This window comes from Dermacentor albipictus, chromosome 6, assembly GCF_038994185.2.
Source record: "Dermacentor albipictus isolate Rhodes 1998 colony chromosome 6, USDA_Dalb.pri_finalv2, whole genome shotgun sequence".
In the NCBI taxonomy this organism is placed as follows: Eukaryota; Metazoa; Arthropoda; class Arachnida; order Ixodida; family Ixodidae; genus Dermacentor; species Dermacentor albipictus.
The window spans coordinates 34,238,534-34,256,830 of record NC_091826.1 but is presented as its reverse complement, the minus strand read 5'-3'; the positions used below and the strand labels follow the sequence as shown (position 1 = coordinate 34,256,830).

Below are 18,297 nucleotides of genomic sequence, written 5' to 3'. Positions count from 1 at the left end.
TTATAATAACGCTATTATTAAATTATTTATCGGATATATATGAATCCCGCTGTGTGTATCGTTTCCTGAAGCATGACGCAACGTTTGAATCAAGCATGAACGAAAATTTTCATGTCTCCACCCCTTTAACTGCTACGTACTAACAAAGCCGGTGGAAAAGTTGAGAGTCAATACCTGCTGTGGCATTAATGGTTGCGCTCGCTGTAGACGTACTCGGAGTGGTCAGAAGCACCGTTGTTCTGTTTTCTTGCGTGGAAGCGTCTCCTGCAGTGGCTGCAGTGGTTACGGACGTCGTCCAGGAAACTGCAATTGTCGAAGACGTTTCGGTAATCAGATAGGGATGTGCGAATATTTGAAGCTTTCGAATAACGAATCGAACAGTGTCACATTCGATTTGGTCTTCGAGTCGAGTAGTCACCATTCGTAAGGAATATATTACGAACAGTTTTCGGACATTTCGAAACGCTAACAAGCGTAAAATTGGAGCAATAGTACGATAAATTTGAAGCCCTACGGACACGCGGTGCTATACCTGCCAACTCTCGCGGCGATTTGTCCGGTAGACTCCCTCCCGAATTCCCACCAATTCTATCGGTAGTACGGCCGCGGCCATAAATCTAAAAAAAAACTGCCACCAACGCCACCGCGCAAAAAAAATACAGAAATAAAAATACATACCGCGTCATGACGACAGTCGCATCGCAATTGCCATAACGTGTTATAGGTGGCTAGCTAGCAGAAGTCAGATTTAAATCGAAGCTTCCAACACTAGGGCGCTCGGGAAGACACCGCGGACGAAGCCATCAGCCAGCTCGGCTCCCCCTTAGACCTTGCACCCGCCACAGATCATCTCCAAGACACGGCTCGCGGGCATGGGTACGCGCTAAGCCGCACGACAGCCTTGGCCATGCGCAGCCCCGGCCGGGCTGGAGGAGGAGATGCACGCCCTCCTCCACACTTCCGCATAGGCAACACCACCGCCACCGCCGGTGGAAAAGTTGAGAGTCAATACCTGCTGTGGCATTAATGGTTGCGCTCGCTGTAGACGTACTCGGAGTGGTCAGAAGCACCGTTGTTCTGTTTCCTTGCGTGGAAGCGTCTCCTGCAGTGGCTGCAGTGGTTACGGACGTCGTCCAGGAAACTGCAATTGTCGAAGACGTTTCGGTAATCAGATAGGGATGTGCAAATATTTGAAGCTTTCGAATAACGAATCGAACAGTGTCCCATTCGATTTGGTCTTCGAGTCGAGTAGTCACCATTCGTAAGGAATATATTACGAACAGTTTTCGGACATTTCGAAACGCTAACAAGCGTGAAATTAATTTAAAAATATTAAATTAATAATAATAGCGTAATAATAGCGTAAATTTAATAATAGCGTTATTATACCGACCGATTATGCGAATTATGCGAATTAGCGCAAGGCCTGTTGACTCCAATCCATGACGTCACGCTACTTGGCCCGAAATTTCTATTGACAAGGCTGGTGTGCTAAAAGCGGTGACGTCAAAATCCCCGTTGCCTACTTTGAGGGCGTCCCCGTTAGATACCATGGCAGTCGGGTCAGGTGACATGACGCCATGGATCGGAGCGAAAAGGCCTTGTGCTATCTATAGGTGGTGTTGGCATAGGTCGTGCTGGAAGACGGGCACGCATAAGAGTGACGATAGTTCTCGGCGCGACCTCTCACGCTTTCTCTCGCACCAGCAGCACGTGGTGCGCGCGCGGGACGCTAATTCTTATCGCACGTGGTCTTTATGCGGAGCATCACGAGGCGACAGCGAAAATTCGAATAGAGTGACGATGTCATTGCTCTCGCAGTGAAAGGGTAAACCAACGGAGCATCAACATTCGCCGCGGTGGCTGTGTCTATCTTTGTTAATGCGAAAGCATTACGTGGCTTGTGAGGCGGCAAGTCCAGCGTTGGCGTGACCACGCGACTGTCCGAAAGGGCTACGAACCTTCGACCTTTGGTATAGGCTTCGAAACCCACCACCTTCGGTGTTAAGGCGAATTAGGGCACGCGGTTAATTCAGATATGGTTAATGACACTCGAGCCCACGGCCTATGGTGTTAATTAATGCAAGTTTATGAATTAAGGCGCCCGAGCCCTCGATCTTTGGTGGGAGTCGAACGTACGACCGTTGTTGTTAATTAAGGCGAAGTTAAGACGACCGAACGGGCATAGACTTCGCGCAGTGGTCGCAACGCTTTGGCATTCAGTAACCCTTCAATTTTTGGCGTTCCAGCTGCCGCCGAGCACGAGGGGGGGGGGGGGGGGGGTTCGATTCGCTGGCAATCGCATTATCCGATGGGAGTGGAATAGGGGAAAAAAAAAACAGTCGTACTGTATACCGTGCTTTGTGTGCAGGCGGTCAAAATTAAGCCGGAGCACTTCACTGTATACGACGTCCCCCAGAGCAGACGCGGTGCAGAACATAAAATTTTCGCGAATTGGGAAAGACAACTTTTGTACAATGAAGCACACGCGAAATACTATTGCAGTAACACACGTTGTGGGGCTAGTTGGTGCGTAGCTTTCAATAGGGGAAGCGCCAATAGTGACGGCACACAAGAAGGAATACAGTCCTGTCTGTGTTCCTTCTTGTGTGCCGTCACTATTGGCGCTTCACCTATTGAAAGTTAAATACTCTAGCGCACGAAAGTTATGAAAATCTACGCGGAGCAAGAATACAGCACTGTGAATTCGACACAATAACCGAAAAATACGTATGCACAAGTATCTCATAAAACAGAACTTCTGGAAATGTGTTAAGGTTCCGCGCGCAGGAAATGAAGCCAGTGCTGATATTTAAATAAATGTCGGCTTGACAGCTCGTCATTATTGTACACCGCTTCTATTCTATACTGCCGAGTACAGTGCGTGCCACTCTATAGGTTGGCGAAACGAAATGATGTCGACATCACCAGAAGTATAGGGAAAGCAGAGACAAAGTAACGCGAGCTAGTTAGCCCTAACCTGTTTGCGCTCTATTTCTCCATGATCGTATACATTAAAAGACGCTTTATATCAGGCTTTCAGTATTCGTGATGCACGTGACACATATGTTCTTACTCGCTGCTATTCCTGCTGAACCGTCCTAAATGGGAGTGGTTTTTTTTTTCATTTTGAAACGGAAAGGTAAATTCTATCCCGATTGCTGGGAGCGCATGTCTCATTCAGGTTTTCAGTTTCCAGAGAAGCGTTGCCGAAAATCGGAAAACTTACGGGGAAAAAATAAAGCTCACTGAAGATACGCACCTCGTCAGTCGAGATCGACCATTCCCCCTAACCATTTCACATGCTGATCTTGAAACCTACACTTTGACTTTTACACCGTGCAGTTCATAAATGTTCTCGATCACGTGTTGCAAGTCGTCGCCACTGCCTTGCAGAACGTCGTCTGCTGATCGCAGCTAGGTTGCTGAGACATCCTCCGTTGATTCTTACACACACACATATATTTATATATATAGACCTCGCCAACCTAGCATGTTGACCATATCTTTGTGCTGGCGGAGAGTATATATATCTATATATAGGGATGGGGGTTGAATACTCCGAGGCAAGCAGACGGCTGGACAGCGAGTATGAGGCGACGTATGCGAGGCGGCGAACGGTTACCTGACTTCTGGTAAGAAGTGGGTGTCGTCTGCTTCACCGTTGCGGCACTCGCAGCATCGGACCCGAGCCATCCCAATGCCGCCAACAAAAGGACGCACTGAACAAGGAGCTCTTTTCGAAGCATCGCGTCCGCTCGAAGCCGACAGCTGTGTATCCGACTGTTTCCCCGATCGACGCTCGGAATGGAAGTATATAATGCCTGGAAATGCAGGAGATAAGAACCTTTTGTGCTAATAGATAAGAACAATGGCTTTGTCGGAGGAGGCGGGCAGTTTCCTCGTTCCACTGATTCCGTGATGCGCGTACGACGCCCACCGCGACCCGATTGCTCGATAAGGTCGAAGTGCGGGCGTCTTATGGAATGTCTGTATTAACCGAGTTTTTTTTAGCAGATAAAAGCAGTTATGAGCTAGTATGCTCTGATGATTACGAGAAGGGCATTTGCAGAAGAATAAAAATGGGCTGGAGCGCACACGGCTTCAGACATTAAAAGATCATAACCGGGAACTTAACGTTGTCGTTGAAGAGTGTGCAATCATTACATTCTGCCGGTACAAACTGATGAGGCAGAAATTCGGAGGTCAGTAACGAAGCTTGAGAACGAGTTAAGAACCGCGCAGCGAGTGATGGTACGAAAAAAAAAAAGTTCACCGACGATTACGATACTCCGTAATGCGGAATTTGAGCGCAGCTGTATACGTGTTTTGATTTTTCGCGATATATTGGCCGGCGCGGACAATCCGTCTCGTGCGGCACGGTGCAAACGGAGCGATGCGTGGCGTGACTGCCTCGCTAATCGGGAGATCGCGAGAAGAGGCGCGTGGGTGACGCGTGGGTCCGATCCACAGCAGCCGCTGCAGACAGCCTTCGCTCATGCAGCGCTTTGTTTCCGTGCAGACGGCGCGCGCTACTCTGGCGCCATCTCGTAGCCCATCGTGGCCGCAAAGCCCCTCGTGCGCGGCCATAGCCTCCTATATTTTTCATGCCCGCGCAATGGTGCCGCGGAGACCGTCCATTGCCCTCTCCTTTCCTCCTCGATTTACGCCTCGGCTCTCCGCGAGAGGCGCTCACACCCCATACTACCTAGTGTTCCTGTATATGCTCCCGCAGGGAGCAGAGTTGCGCATAGGACCGCCGTCGTGATCCAGCTCTGCAGCGAAGCCACTCCTCGTGCGCGCAGGAGCCAAATGCCGCGCGGTGTTCCGCCTTTTTCTCTAGGGGTCGCGAGCTACAAGCGCCAATTGTTCGCAGGCGCTTAGCAAAGGGCACTTCTTAATACAGGCTACGCTCGAACGAGTCATTCGTGCAGTCGTAGGGGGTGGGCTTCCAACCAACCGAAACTTTATTATTATTATTATTTGTTTTGCACACATATACACATATACACAGGTAACAGGAAAGGGAAACTTTGTATGTACCTATGTAAACACGCATATACAAACACACACATGAACGTACAAATAGGGGGTAGGACCGCCTTCCATTCCCCAAAATAATATACTCCCGTGGCTCGAACAGCTCCAAAGTTCGCTCGCAAACGCGCAGTACGTTGCCACAAAACGCGGTGCAATGATTTGCAGCATGCATCTGAAGTTGTCTTATCACTGTCAGCAAGCAAGAAATGTTTTAAAGAGTGTTTAAAACTTCACACACGTAAGGTGGACACTTATCGCATTTTGGCTGCCGAAACCAGCCGATTAATGACCGTCGCCTACCCGCCGTGGTTGCTCAGTGGCTATGGTGTTGGGCTGCTGAGCACGAGGTCGCGGGATCGAATCCCGGCCACGGCGGCCGCATTTCGATGGGGGCGAAATGCGAAAACACCCGTGTGCTTAGACTTAGGTGCACGTTAAAGAACCCCAGGTGGTCAAAATTTCCGGAGTCCTCCACTACGGCGTGCCTCATAATCAAAAGTGGTTTTGGCACGTAAAACCCCAAATATTATTATAATGACTGTCGCCAAGAGAGCTATCGTGCCTGCAGTTATGTCAGTGACCGTTAACAGAGCGTCATTTATCACTAACCATCGTTCACAACAGCTGCACGTTTTTGATACATGCGGTGCAGACACAGATTTAAGCGCATTTCAAATGTTCGCATGCGCACATTTTAAGCAAAGCTTGCTTTTACGATTCATTCATACCGCAGACTAATCAGTTATATAGTAGCAGCAAATCTGCAAGTAGAAAAAGATTCAAGATGCAAGAGCTTCTAGATCAAATTTATTTCATACAAGGAAATGCATGAATGGCTGCTGGCAGCAGGCCAAGTGTGCTGGTTCTTGGAACCTTGGGGGCAGAATTCAAAGAAACTGGAAAGGCAACAAGCTATTAAGAGTAGGTTATTTTTATTGCACTAATCACATCAAGATGGCAAACTTGCAGAGTAATTATTCACACATGTGCAGACTGTAATCTGACAACACATTTTTCTTGATCTCTTACCACTCAGAGAAAAGCCAGTAGTTGAAGACACTGTATCAAATTAACGAAATTACTGAAGCAGGCTTTGGCCAAAAAGCCAGGTTACAAAGCTTTGTGACCTATCGCATCAGAGGCAAGAAAAGCTTACGTCATTGAAGAGTGCGTTCACTCCACTCCCGCCCACAGGAAACAGCATTCACCAAAGCACAACGTCAATTTCTAGCGTGTTTAAATGAACGACAAGTTTTTGTTCCACTGGCCGATACATGATGCTCACAAGCTAGCACACATACAGTTGAGGCTTAGCTTCTATGGCAGCAATTAACAAAATAAATAAGCCTGTGCACTTCAAGACAATAAATTGAATAGAATCAATTTTACTGTTCTCAAAACTTCACACGGAGAAGGAATATATTACAATTATCACAGCTCGAGAGCTAAATATGCATATGCCAACTTAGCACCCGTTTTATCCTTGTTCCCTTGTGTGCTTTCTGCAACGATGTCCTAGCTCTTCAGAAATTGCGGTTGACGAGAGGTACATATTATTCATTTCAATTTTAAACTCTGAAGGGTGCATTCAAACTCAAGAAGCCCAGACTTGTTAGCAACAACACTCTCACTATAGTATCAGTGTGTCTCCAGCTAGTTTGCTTGGCTGAAGCATTTACTCCTATGGCTGACTTCCGTGCGGTTTGTGCAGTGTGGTGCGCCGCACCCCGTCATACTGGAATACAAGTGCCAGTACGATGTGTTTCGTATCACTTCACCAAGGTCCTTGACATCGTCGAATACCGTACCTGAAACCCGCAGCTGCTCCTCTCAACGCACGATCGACGGTCCGCTGATTGCAATGGCGATGGCACTGACGGAAACGACAAATTCGCATGAGTTGACGATGCACCCGTAAAGTTGGCTTCGCAGCGGCGCGGATCATTTGACGTCATTTTTCGCGCTCGGCCAATAGCAGTGCGAGCGGCGCCGGAAAAGGTATGCGCAACTCTGCTCCCTGCGGGAGCATATACAGGAACACTAATACTACCTAAAATGCTGCCCTCACATGCCAGACCGAGCTACGCGTCGAGGCCCATCGAAGCACCCTAACCGATCCGTCAAGCAAGAGTTGTGCGATTTCCGTCGTGTTGGTTGCAGGTAAGCGTATGCGTTTTGCAACAGCAGCATGTTTATATACATATTTTCTTGAAATATCAGGGATGCATGACCGAACTTGTAAGCAGTGTACATAAATGAAGCGAACGTTTGTTTACTAGATTTTCCGCGACCACGTGTTAGTTGTTGGCGTTGTTGCAACGTGTATTGCTTTACTAGTGTAAGATCAGTGATTTACGATGCACAGTTCTTATCGTTTCCTTGCGTTACTTTCTTTTTGATACCCAATCAGTTCTCTATCTGCAGTGTGGAATCGGTTGTGGTGTCCTGCGCCCGACAAGATGCCGTACTGCTGTGTGCCACGCTGCAAGTCATCCAGTAAACAACGGACGCCGGGCATATCGTTCCACGAAATACCAAGTGATCCGGAACTGTGCGCAAAATGGCTGAAAGTCATTTCTCGTGAAAACTGGGTGCCGAATACGACGTCGTGCTATTCTACTGTATGCAGCCGACACTTCAGTTCCTCTGACTTTAAGGAAGGTTGCAAAATTCGGAAACTTAAGAAAGATGCTATTCCCAGCATTTTCGAAGAATATCCGGCGTACTTGCAGCCTCCTAAAAAAAGAGAGAGAAGCTACGCGTCAGTGAAAAAGCGCGAGGCTGCTGCGCTAGCCAACCCACCACCGCCGAAGCGACGAGCAGTCATTGATGACAACCAAATGGAGTCGTGTCCGCATCCGCTCTACGAATCGCCGGTTGTCGACGTCGTCTTTGAAGATTTGTCACCTGTGGACTGCACCGCTACCGAACCGTTGCCACCCGTGAAAAACGGCGCTAGCGAGCGCTGCATCAGCGCGACTTTGCAGATGGACAGAGCAGTGCAGGGGTCCTCACTATTCTCGGTTTCGACAGTGGACAAACGAAAGTGGAGACGCAAAGAACGAGACTTAAACGCGCATATTCAGCGGCTCAAGAATACCGTCGACAATTATAAACAAGAAATACAAAAGCTCAAGGAAGAGTGCTTTGTTCATGCATTCCTCCAAGTTGTCGAGAAAGCGAAGGAGAAAGACTTGGCTGCGTCAGTATTAGTAGAACAAGTTAAGAATTTCGGGAAAACGAAACCAACGTGGTCTGATCTGACAGTGCGCCATGCTGTAGTTTTACGTAACCTCTCGACTCGCGCATACGAGCACATAAGGACTACAGGCATTCTCCGGCTGCCCAGTCGAAGCACCCTGGAGCGTTTTATGGGCACATCACGTGGCGAAGTCGGCGTGACGGAACTCGCGAAGCAAAGGCTGTCAACCGAGCTCGCTTCTCATCCCTCATCGCAAGCCAGAACGTGCTCTTTAATTGTCGACGAAATGCGCGTGAAACAGAGGCTACTTTACCATAAACAAAGGGACGCCTTCATCGGTGAAGTAGACTATGGTGGGAGCTTTCCTAAGGAAACAACAAATGAGCCTGTGCTAGCCAACTCACTTCTGTGCTTCGTCCTCAACGGCCTTTCAGTTTCGTTTAAAATACCCGTGGCATACTTTTTCACGAGAAATTGCACTGGCCGCGAGCTGCACACGCTCATGCGACACGTCCTGAATGAAGTTGAAAACATAGGATTTTTCATCGTGCGCATTGTCACCGACAACCACAAAATCAATGTCTTAACGTTACAACTTCTATGCAACGGAAGCCTCACGCATTGCATTGAGCACCCAGGAACACCGAATCGAAAGCTTTTCTTAGCATTCGATCAGTGCCACTTGGTCAAAAACGTGCGCTCGCAGTTTTTATCGCGTGACATTGGAAAAGGCGGCGAAATAACGGCGAACCACTTGAAGAGCCTCTACAAAATGCAGCAAGGCAGCCTTGTAAAGCCAGTTAGATTTCTAACGAGAAAACACGTGTTCCCCACAAACATCGAAAAAATGAACGTAAAAAGAGCAATCCAAGTTTTGTCTCCTGCGGTGACAGCGGCACTGAAGCTCCTGCAAGAGCAAGCGGGCCACACATGCGACGCAAGTTTCGCGGGTGTCGGACCGACGGTTGAATTCATGGACACCGTGCACCGCTGGTTCATGCTCATGGACGTGAGCAATTGTACCCAGCACATACACCAGAACAATGCCGATTGCAAGCAGTTCGAATTTACAAGCGATGAACGGTTAATCTGGCTTGAAACAAGCTTCCTCGACTACCTGGCCGATCTCAAAAGCCAGTGCCTGGCGAAGAACTTCTTAACCAAGGAGACTTACGAAGGCCTGGTGATGACAACTCGTTCAAATGTTGAGTGCATTCGATATCTTCTTGAAGAGATGCGCTTTCACTTTGTTTTAACGAGAAAAATGTCGTCTGACCCAATCGAGTCGTTTTTTGGCTGGCTGAGGAAGTCAGCAGGGTCAAATGATCAAACGGATGCCCGAGCTGTTCTGTCAGGTATTGAGAAGACTCTGAAGACTGGCATCGCGTCGGCGGCTGGTACGAGCAACGTAATGGCAGCAGAAGGCAGCGATTACTTGTCAACGCTGCCGCAACAGAAAAACACAAGGGAAGGAACCAGCGAGGAATTCCCTGCAGATGCATGTAGAGAGCTCACAGAGCGACTCAAGCGAGGACAGCCTCTGCTTCCTACTCCAGATGTCGCAGCATTGGCTATGGTCGGCGGCTACTTGGCAAGAGTTGTACAAGAAAATATCAATTGCGAGGAGTGCGTCAGCCTGTTAAAAAAGCCAAACGCCTCGGCGCCCTCGGACTCGCTGATAAAGCACCAAGACCGCGGTGGACTCATCTACCCATCGGGACAACTTTTAGCGGTTCTCTACGCATTAGAGAAATTTATCGGCGTTCTTCTCGCAAGAAGAAGGCACATGAATCAGCCTTTGAAGGAGGCTGTGAGTAATGCCGCTGCAATACTCCGCGAGCACAAAACTTTGATGTGCTCGACGCCAGGACACCAAGAGAACCTGCTGCAACTGTTGCTGACAAAGTTTTTTCGCCCAATATTCACAAATTTTGCAATGAAGGCGACAGACAAACACGACATGGCTAAAGTGTTTGAAATAAAACCGCTGTCACGAAAGACCCTCAAACTGTGAGCTTTGATCTCACAGTTCGGCGCTTTTTGGTGAAGGGTTGGCTCTCCACAACATGTTTTGTGTTGCTTACTTCCACTGTACATTGTGTACGAACATCAATTTAACGTGCGATTATATTTTATAATTCCATCTCAAATACGAACCCCAAACTTGTCTCCACGAGCGCGTGCGCAAGCGGCGGCGTCGCGTCGTCTGCTCTGGGACAGGGTATGGGAAGGCAGCGCGGTCTGGTGGCGGGCGCATGAACTAGGCGGTACGGACGGCGCGCTTTGTTCCCCCACTCAGTGAGCGGGCATGAAAAAATATAGGAGGCTATGGCGCGGCACTATACGCTTTTCTTCCCACGCTTCCGCCATACCCTCCTCCTCCGCGCTCTCTTCACTCTCGCCGCGTTATTTGCATCCCCCCTCTGCCCTCCGCGTTCGCTCTCAGCTTTCTCCGGGCTTGTTCGTTCGGTTACAAGGTAGGACGCTGACGCTTGCCGCAGGAATGGGCGCCTAAGAGCTGCTCTCTAAAATGTTAGGCATAATGTTAAGAGACAGGGAGAGAGCAGTGTGGATCAGCGAGAAAACGGACATATCCGATAGTCTAGTTGGCATTAAGAGAGAGAAAAAATGGAACTGGGTAGGCAATGTAATGCATAGAGTAGATACCCGGTGGACCGTTAGAGTTACAGAATGGGTGCCAAGGGAAGGGAAGTGCAGTCAGGACGGCAGAAAACTGGGTGGGGTGATGAAATGAGGACATTTGCAGGCGCAAGTTGGTAGAATCAGCTAGCGCAAGCCAGGGCTAATCGCAGGGAGAGGCCTTCGTCCTGCAGTGGACATAACAATAGGTTGATAGCGATGATGATACTTTAGTGTATCCATTCAGTCGTCCGTTTCCGTGTCCGCTAACGACAGGCAGCCGTACGGCCACTGCATCGTGTTACTCGCGTGATCATTCTGCGCCGTAAGCATTGTTCAGTGCACCTGAAGTGGCAGAAGTTTTCGGCTAAACCACAAATTATTCGCCTCCAAGCAGTGGAATGATACGTAAAAGAGGGAACGCGTGACGTAGTTGATGGACAATATTGGATTTTCATATTGCGTTGCAAAGCAGAAGGCCGCTTTCGCCGATTTGGAAGTTTCGGAGCTCTGCAGGCTCGCTTGCCCAATATCGGTTACTAACATTCCGAGTTGCAGGCATCCTTCACCGGCAGCGACCGGTGAAAATAGGCATAGCCTATTTTCAATTAAAATAGGCATAACCACTTGGAACTAATTTTGAGGATGGCATGAGCGTCTAGATACGCGCCGTCAAACTGTAGCGGTAAAAACGCGCTGTTTTTACCGCTACACTTACTCTTTTAACAAAACACTCGTTTTTAGTGTGAAGCACAAAAGTGACAACAGCAATGGATATTTCGAAAATGGTGTCATCCCGCAAATTCAACTCGCCGGCTACAATGCGTAAATTGCAGTATGTGCGGTGAAGTAATTAATTAGGATGGTAATTAGCGATTCCTTTCATCAGATGAATATACGTGTTTAGATTTCCCGTGCAAGTAATGTCAGTCTCTCGGAATATTCCAGCTCATGGAACGGACTTATGCTGACTGCAGCCACAGGTGACTTAAAAAAAAAAACAATTCTGCAAGAACCTGTGGCGTCAAAGAGCCGCACCGCGGCAGTAGTACGTCGTCTGCTGCACATGGCTGACTGAGTTTCTGACACGGCACGTAAACAATTGCGACAATCACGTGAATTGTTTCCGAGCATTCCCGAGCGTTGCACCGCATGACGTTGACGAAGGTGCAGACGACAACGCTCGCCCGAGTTGTCGGCGAAGAGCGTCACTCAAGTACCACTCTGCCATATCACTGCGCAGACAAAGAGGTTGGCACGGTATACGCACGCGGAAGTATAGTCGTATAGTTGTGCGGGTGCCTTCTGCACGGCGTGCAGACGGGTTTTCACAAAGCTCACCCCACGAGCGACAATCAGGGAACGTCACAACGCCCCTCCACTCCGAAACGAACAAAGGCGCGCCATAGGGGTTCGTCGACCCTCCGATACGGCGCCGAGAAGGTTCCGCAATCGGAAGATTGCGGAACCTTGACAATCGGAAGATACGCCAAGGTGAACGTGCCCCGTGCTGTCGGTGTCGCGCGCGTCGAAGGTCAAGTCCATATGCCAGGGGGGTCAGCGGCAGTAGCGAGGGCGGTGAAGGGGCCTGCTATGACGCCACACCGAAACCGAGTTGGCCGCCGTACGTTAGCTGCAGCTGCACCGCAGTGCGAGAGTCACGGCGCTCGCGGGCAAAGTCGAGAACGATCGAGCATATGGGCGCCCGTTGCGCTAGGCCTAACCGGGTGGCGCCGTCCGCCAAGCACGAGGACGAAGTCGCGGGTACAGAGGTCCCGTGTTATACGCGGGGAACTAGCTCCGAAGCTCTATAGCCGGGTCCGCCACGTTGCCACTGGGGCGGCCGCTGGGCGACCACACTGGAGGGTTGCTTAACGTGCGCCCAAAGCCCCGGTACAAGAACGTTTGTGCATCCCGCATCGACCGAAATGGGGCCGCCGCTGTCCGACACCGTATACCCGCGACCTTGTGTTCATCACATAGACGTCAGAGCCATTTGTATATTGCGGTGGGTCGCGGAAAGTTTTAATTCCCGCTATTAGCCAGCGCCGACTGATTCTGGAGGCCATACGTTACCTTTGTGGAGACGCTGCTCTTGGAAAGGCGGATGTCGGCAGTGGATCTGCGCTGATGTTGCTCAGTGGACTTTAATTGGTCCTAAGGGACTACGACACGGTAGTCCCTTAGGACCAATTAAAGTTTCTTGTCTGTCTGTCTGTTTCCGGCCGGAGGCGGTGCCACGGGGCTTGAATTTTAAGGTACATGCGTATTAATTATCTAGGCAATGTTCAGCGTTCCAAAACAATATAAGAGGACTATGAGATAAACCATGCGGACGTATGTGGTTATGTTTGGCCGTACCCTCCGAGATTGGGCGGCGCGCGCTGATCAAGGAGGCCGCTCCATCTCGGAGACCATGGTTGGACCACCTGGATCGTTCTTTTACGAGCACACAAAGCTTCGAGCGCTTTTGAGTTTCGTGTGCGTCGGTAGGCTGCCGCCGCTGCTGAGGGGATCGAACCGGAGACCTTGTGTTCGGCATCGAAAGATCGCGCGCGTAACGCGGGTGCGCGGGTTATGATTTTCGTGGCAAGAACGGAGAATGCACTCGTGTCTGCATAGTGTGCTCAGTCGCCAGTTACCGTCGCTCCTGAGATTGGACAAGGAGTCATGCTTTCGACGTCGACGATATATCGGGCTAGAACGGGCGACGATGTCGCGGCTAGAACTCGTGCGCATTTAATTGGTAGTAGTTACTTTGTCGTTGTTTTAGCTGAACGAGAGAGGGCTGGCGCAAGGTTGCTCTTGCGCTTTTGGATTGCGAATCGGAAACGATTCCAAACGCGGAAGCGCTGCGCGATCATCATCATCATCGATGTCGCGTTGAGAGAGAGAGAAGTGGTCCTTGTGGGAAAGGAGGAAAGGCTGGCACTATCTTCTGCAACCCGTGCGGGAGCACGACTCAGCACCAGCAGGGTGGGGGAGATGGAATTAAAAGAAAGAGAGGGTGGGGGGGGGAGAAAGGTAGAAGGTCGTTTCAGCAGCACCAGAGCAGCCCGGCCGGGAGGGCCCAGTGGGTTCGACCGCAGGAGTAGGCTGGAGGTAGACTGTACAGGAGGTGTCGCGTTGGCCAACCTCGTATATGCTCAATTAACTCACGCCCTTTCACTCCCCCATCGCCCCGTGTGGGGTAGCAAAGTGGAAAAAGTCTAGTTAAACTCCCTGCCTTTGCTTCCTCCCAAGGGATTCTCTCTCTCTCTCTGTCTACGCCACTCGATTCTTAGCCAGTCATCCTTAGCGAGTATGCTCCATGTGATCATCTCGTCATCATCATGATCATCATCATCATCATCATCCCTCACGTGAGTGCACAAGAGCTCACCAGTGGCGAAGAAGAAGTACGTCCTCGGCGGTCGATCTGGTCTGCGCCTGGTTCTGCTGTTTTTGCGCCAGGAGTTCGCTCCGGTAAGCTCGATCGCAACGGATAGAATCACGCGTTTCAAGTTCAAGGAGGCGGGCGTTGCGCTGACCACGTGTTTTGTTCTGATCAAGCTCCTAATTTAGGAGAATCGTGCTTTGCGTCGTATGCCGTATATGCATGTACAGTCGGCGTCACCCTTGTGTAGAGCGCCGGAACGGCGGCTGCCGCGGCGCCCAGGTAGCGTACCACTGAAGAAAGGAGCCAGCCAGCGACGCCTAACGGTAGTTTCTGGTCCCAAACTTGCGCAGCAGCTACCGTTGGACGTCAGGCCCAGCAGCTAGCGTTAGACGTCGATGGCTGCCTCAGGAGCGCCCCGGAGGTCGCCCTTCTCGCGTTCTACGCAAGGGTGACGCCGACTGTACTCTCTGAAACGGGCAGCACTCGTGTAAGGGCCGCACCCCCAACTTGGCAGACGAAAATGTGCACAACGTGTACTCTAGAACCCTGGCAAGAGTGCCCAAGCATGAATATAAACGATTCTCGTAATGACCGGCTCACTGTGAACAAATGGTCTGTGAACGAAGGATAAGGTTGAATATTGGATTCACTGCAGATCATCAAGTTGGTCTTAAAGAGCACTGGGACATTTTCGCAGTTGTGGAGACGCTTGAATTCGATTTTCTCGCACGTTAGACTTGGCAAGTACGAAGTTTCTGAAACACTTGAAGGGTCACGTGGTGGTTACGTGGGAGCAGGACATTGCGACGTTTTCACACTAGGACGTCTCGTATGCTGTTACCCGTAGCGCACGAGGCGACCGAGCGAGCCGGAATGAATGTCTCAAGATGTCGCAATGCCCTGCTCCCATGAAACCACCGCATACTGTGTCGTGTCGTCGTGGCACAGTATCCTCTTGGGAAACGAGACCGAAACTGGCTCGAGCAAAGCAGTTATATCAAAATTTTATTTGCGCTATGAGGCTTGTCATTGTATATATTTTTTGTAGGGTATGGCTCCAAAAGAGCCAGATGCAGTAATTCTACCGAGTGTTGCGACTGGGGGTCCGAAGATGTGGGAATGCACTTTGCTCGTGGAGGATTAAGGAAACGTGCGTCTGGGCTCGACATCCAGGACGTTATACAAGCAAGATTATATTTACATATTTACAAGAAAATTCAAAGTAGTACAGAAAGACTTGATGAAATGAGCGCTACGAAGACGCGGACTAAAGAACAACTTGTACGACAGACAAGGCGCTACTTCCAACTAAATGTTTTTTGAAGAAACAGAAATTTAAATAGATGCAACCAAGAAAGGCCCATCGTGACATCACGACCTCCCTATCTCTTCAGAAAAGCTATCTCTTTTTCAGTAAGCGTCACTGAAGGGCAACTAATGCACGTGCCCTCAGCCCCAGCAATGTGAAAAGCTTCCAATATCTCCCGTTCCAGTCTATCTTTAGACCATGCCAGAAACCTGGTGTCGCGAAGATACGGACGGCAATTGTGATGTTTACAGTGTTCTGCCAGATGACCCCCCGCATTGTTATTTACGGCCCCATTGTGCTCACGCGCCCTTTCATTAAAACACCGTCCGGTTTGACCGATATAAACCAGTTGGCAACTTAGGGGTATCTCGTATACGACATTACTTTTGCAAGCAGTGTACTGCGCGGCATGTTTCTTAGAGCATGCTTCGGGTTTTGCTTTTGTCATCATAGGGCATATCTTGGCCAGCTTACATGGTGCACTGAAGAGAAGATTGATGCTGTGCCTTTGTGCCACCTTCTTGAGGTTGTGGGATACCCTGTGCCAATAAGGAATGACATGTAATCTCTTCCTATCAAATGGCTTTTTTGTGTTAGTACCCTATCTTGCCTGTTTGATCTTTTGAAGAAGCTTGTCGCAAACGCTAGAGATCAAGTAGTGAAGGGAAACCGGCTAGGCGTAGCCTTGAAACTTGGTTTTTGAAATTTCTATTTTGTGGTTGCAAGATTTGTTTAGCGCTTCTTTCAGACAAGTCATTGCAACCCCTCGTTTTACTAGCTTGGAATGCGCAGAGTCGTATGACATTAGCTGCTTGTTCAACCTGGGCTGGTATTCGAAACAGACATGCGTGTTCATCAGAGTGAGATTGAGGTCCAGAAATCGAATGCTGTTATCACAAGGCCTTTCGCACGTGAAGTTTAGAGCCTCCGATGCATTCCTAAATGTGTTAATTATCGATTCTACAGTGTCATCTAGCCTAGACCCTGGAACGTCGTTAACAACCACGAGGTAGTCATCGACATACCTCATTATAGAGGGAGCACATGATTGATTCAGAATGCTGTTTACACACTTGTCAAAGGCGCTGAGAAAGATGTCTGAAAGAAGGGGAGCGAGCGACGAACCAATGCAAATGCCCTTGCGTTGTACATAGTGTTGGTTTTTGAAACTAATGACAGTGGAATGAAGGTAAAAGCTTAACAGTTCTAAAAACTGGCCACTATTCACTCCGGTTGCACAACTGAACCTAACTTCACCAAAGTCTTCGATTTTGTTCCTAACGGCACTGAGCACTCCTTCATGAGGAATCGCATAATACAGGTCTTCAACGTCCAGTGAAAACGCGTACACATTGCTCCAAGTTCCTTGTTCTAAAGTCAGCACGTCTCTAGAGCTCCGCACAAGGAAAGGGTCATCAAGGGGTAACTGGCATAAATGACGCTTCAGGTAGTGCCATTCTTCCATCTGCCATGTCTTCTTCTCAGAAACAATAGCCCTAAAGGGGCAGTCAGGTTTGTGGGTCTTGCCGGAGAAAAATACTTCCAAGACGCCTACCTCAGCCCGGTTCGTCGCCTTCCGAAGAGCTTCCAGGTTGAAGTTATCAAGCAGCTTGATCGCTTTGGCTTTTTGCTTTTTGTGGTTGAAATCCACGGCCTTGAAATTCTTCTCAATCGCGCTGATGGCCCTCTCTGCGTATGCATAACCAACTCAGTATGCCAAATCAAGTATGCATAACCAACTCACCCACATCAAGCTTCTGCTAGTACAGAAAGAGTTTATGAAGCAGTTGCAGCAGCCGATCACTCCCGCCGTCCGTCGCTCTTTTTATGCCCTGCGTGGTGGTTGTTCAGCCACTTCCCCCAATCCGGCATCAGGGTACCGATGACATCAGGTCTGACCAATCCGGAGTTCTGTTGTCCTTTCCGTCCGAAGGGAGCTTTGTCGGAAACACACGCACATCACTGGGCACAAACAGAGGAAGGGGGATCGTACACTGACTCCGTCCCAGGCGTGGACGGGCCAATTTGGGCGGCTGACAGGAGACGGACCGTATCCTTGCACTATTTGCCCAAACCTCTCTTGACCGAGGTACTCCCAGGATGGCCATAAATCATTCGTTTTGAGAACCATTTTCACGAGGCCGTCGGCCCGTTCTCCATAATCGCCCTAGCCGTGGTCGGAGGTTGTCGCGGAGGTGAACGGCCGATCACAATACCAGAAACATGCATCTGTGACGTCTGTCCCGTGTAGCTTCTTAAAAGCCATCTTCGACAAAGTTTTGGACCGCGTGTAAAGCCTACTTTAAAATAGTTTAGTTATAGAGGAGGGCCTTCCGTGCAAAATTTGACGTTTGAAATTGGAGCAGAAACGCCACGAAAAGCTCGCAAAAAATTGCCGTTTTTGATAACGGAACCTTCTAAAAAGCGCCGCCATTAGCGCTCGCCGGAAGTGACGCATAAAGCGCGAGACACGTGGTGCGATTTTGCGTGCGATTACGTCTACGCTACGCTGTTCGCATAGGCGTGGTTACATTGTCATCGTTTGCGTAAAAAGAGAGGGCTGTGAAAAGACGTTTGTTTTTACTTTATTTGCGAAGTTATATCGTACATGCAGTGGCGCCGGCTCTGGGCAGAGCTACACGCCGCTCACTCATTCGCACCACGTGTCCCGAATCGACGCATTCATCCAGTCTGACACGACGTGCCGTACGACGGATAGCAAGTAAA

At 49.6% G+C, this 18,297-nt stretch overlaps 2 protein-coding genes and 1 long non-coding RNA gene across 3 annotated transcripts in view; 2 read left to right on the top strand and 1 right to left on the bottom strand.

Moving 5' to 3' along the window:
• LOC139060965 (chitin deacetylase 8-like) overlaps positions 1 to 3,795 on the bottom strand; it is a 30,006-nt gene extending 26,211 nt beyond the window's left edge. The window contains exons 1-3 of the mRNA XM_070540322.1: positions 3,626 to 3,795; positions 1,013 to 1,141; positions 175 to 303 (exon numbers count right to left, since the gene is read on the bottom strand). Of these exons, the coding sequence (XP_070396423.1) occupies positions 175 to 303; positions 1,013 to 1,141; positions 3,626 to 3,749 (382 nt within the window). The 5' untranslated portion in view covers positions 3,750 to 3,795. The remainder of the gene's footprint in view (positions 1 to 174; positions 304 to 1,012; positions 1,142 to 3,625) is intronic.
• Positions 3,796 to 8,857: 5,062 nt separating this feature from the next.
• Positions 8,858 to 10,441, top strand: LOC139046844 (uncharacterized). The gene has a single exon (XM_070520756.1). The coding sequence runs from the start codon at positions 9,015 to 9,017 to the stop codon at positions 10,254 to 10,256; it is 1,242 nt and encodes a 413-aa protein (XP_070376857.1). The 5' UTR covers positions 8,858 to 9,014; the 3' UTR covers positions 10,257 to 10,441.
• A 3,820-nt stretch (positions 10,442 to 14,261) lies between these two features.
• LOC139060963 (uncharacterized) overlaps positions 14,262 to 18,297 on the top strand; it is a 30,863-nt gene continuing 26,827 nt past the window's right edge. The window contains exon 1 of the long non-coding RNA XR_011515119.1: positions 14,262 to 14,347. This is a non-coding gene — a long non-coding RNA (uncharacterized lncRNA). The remainder of the gene's footprint in view (positions 14,348 to 18,297) is intronic.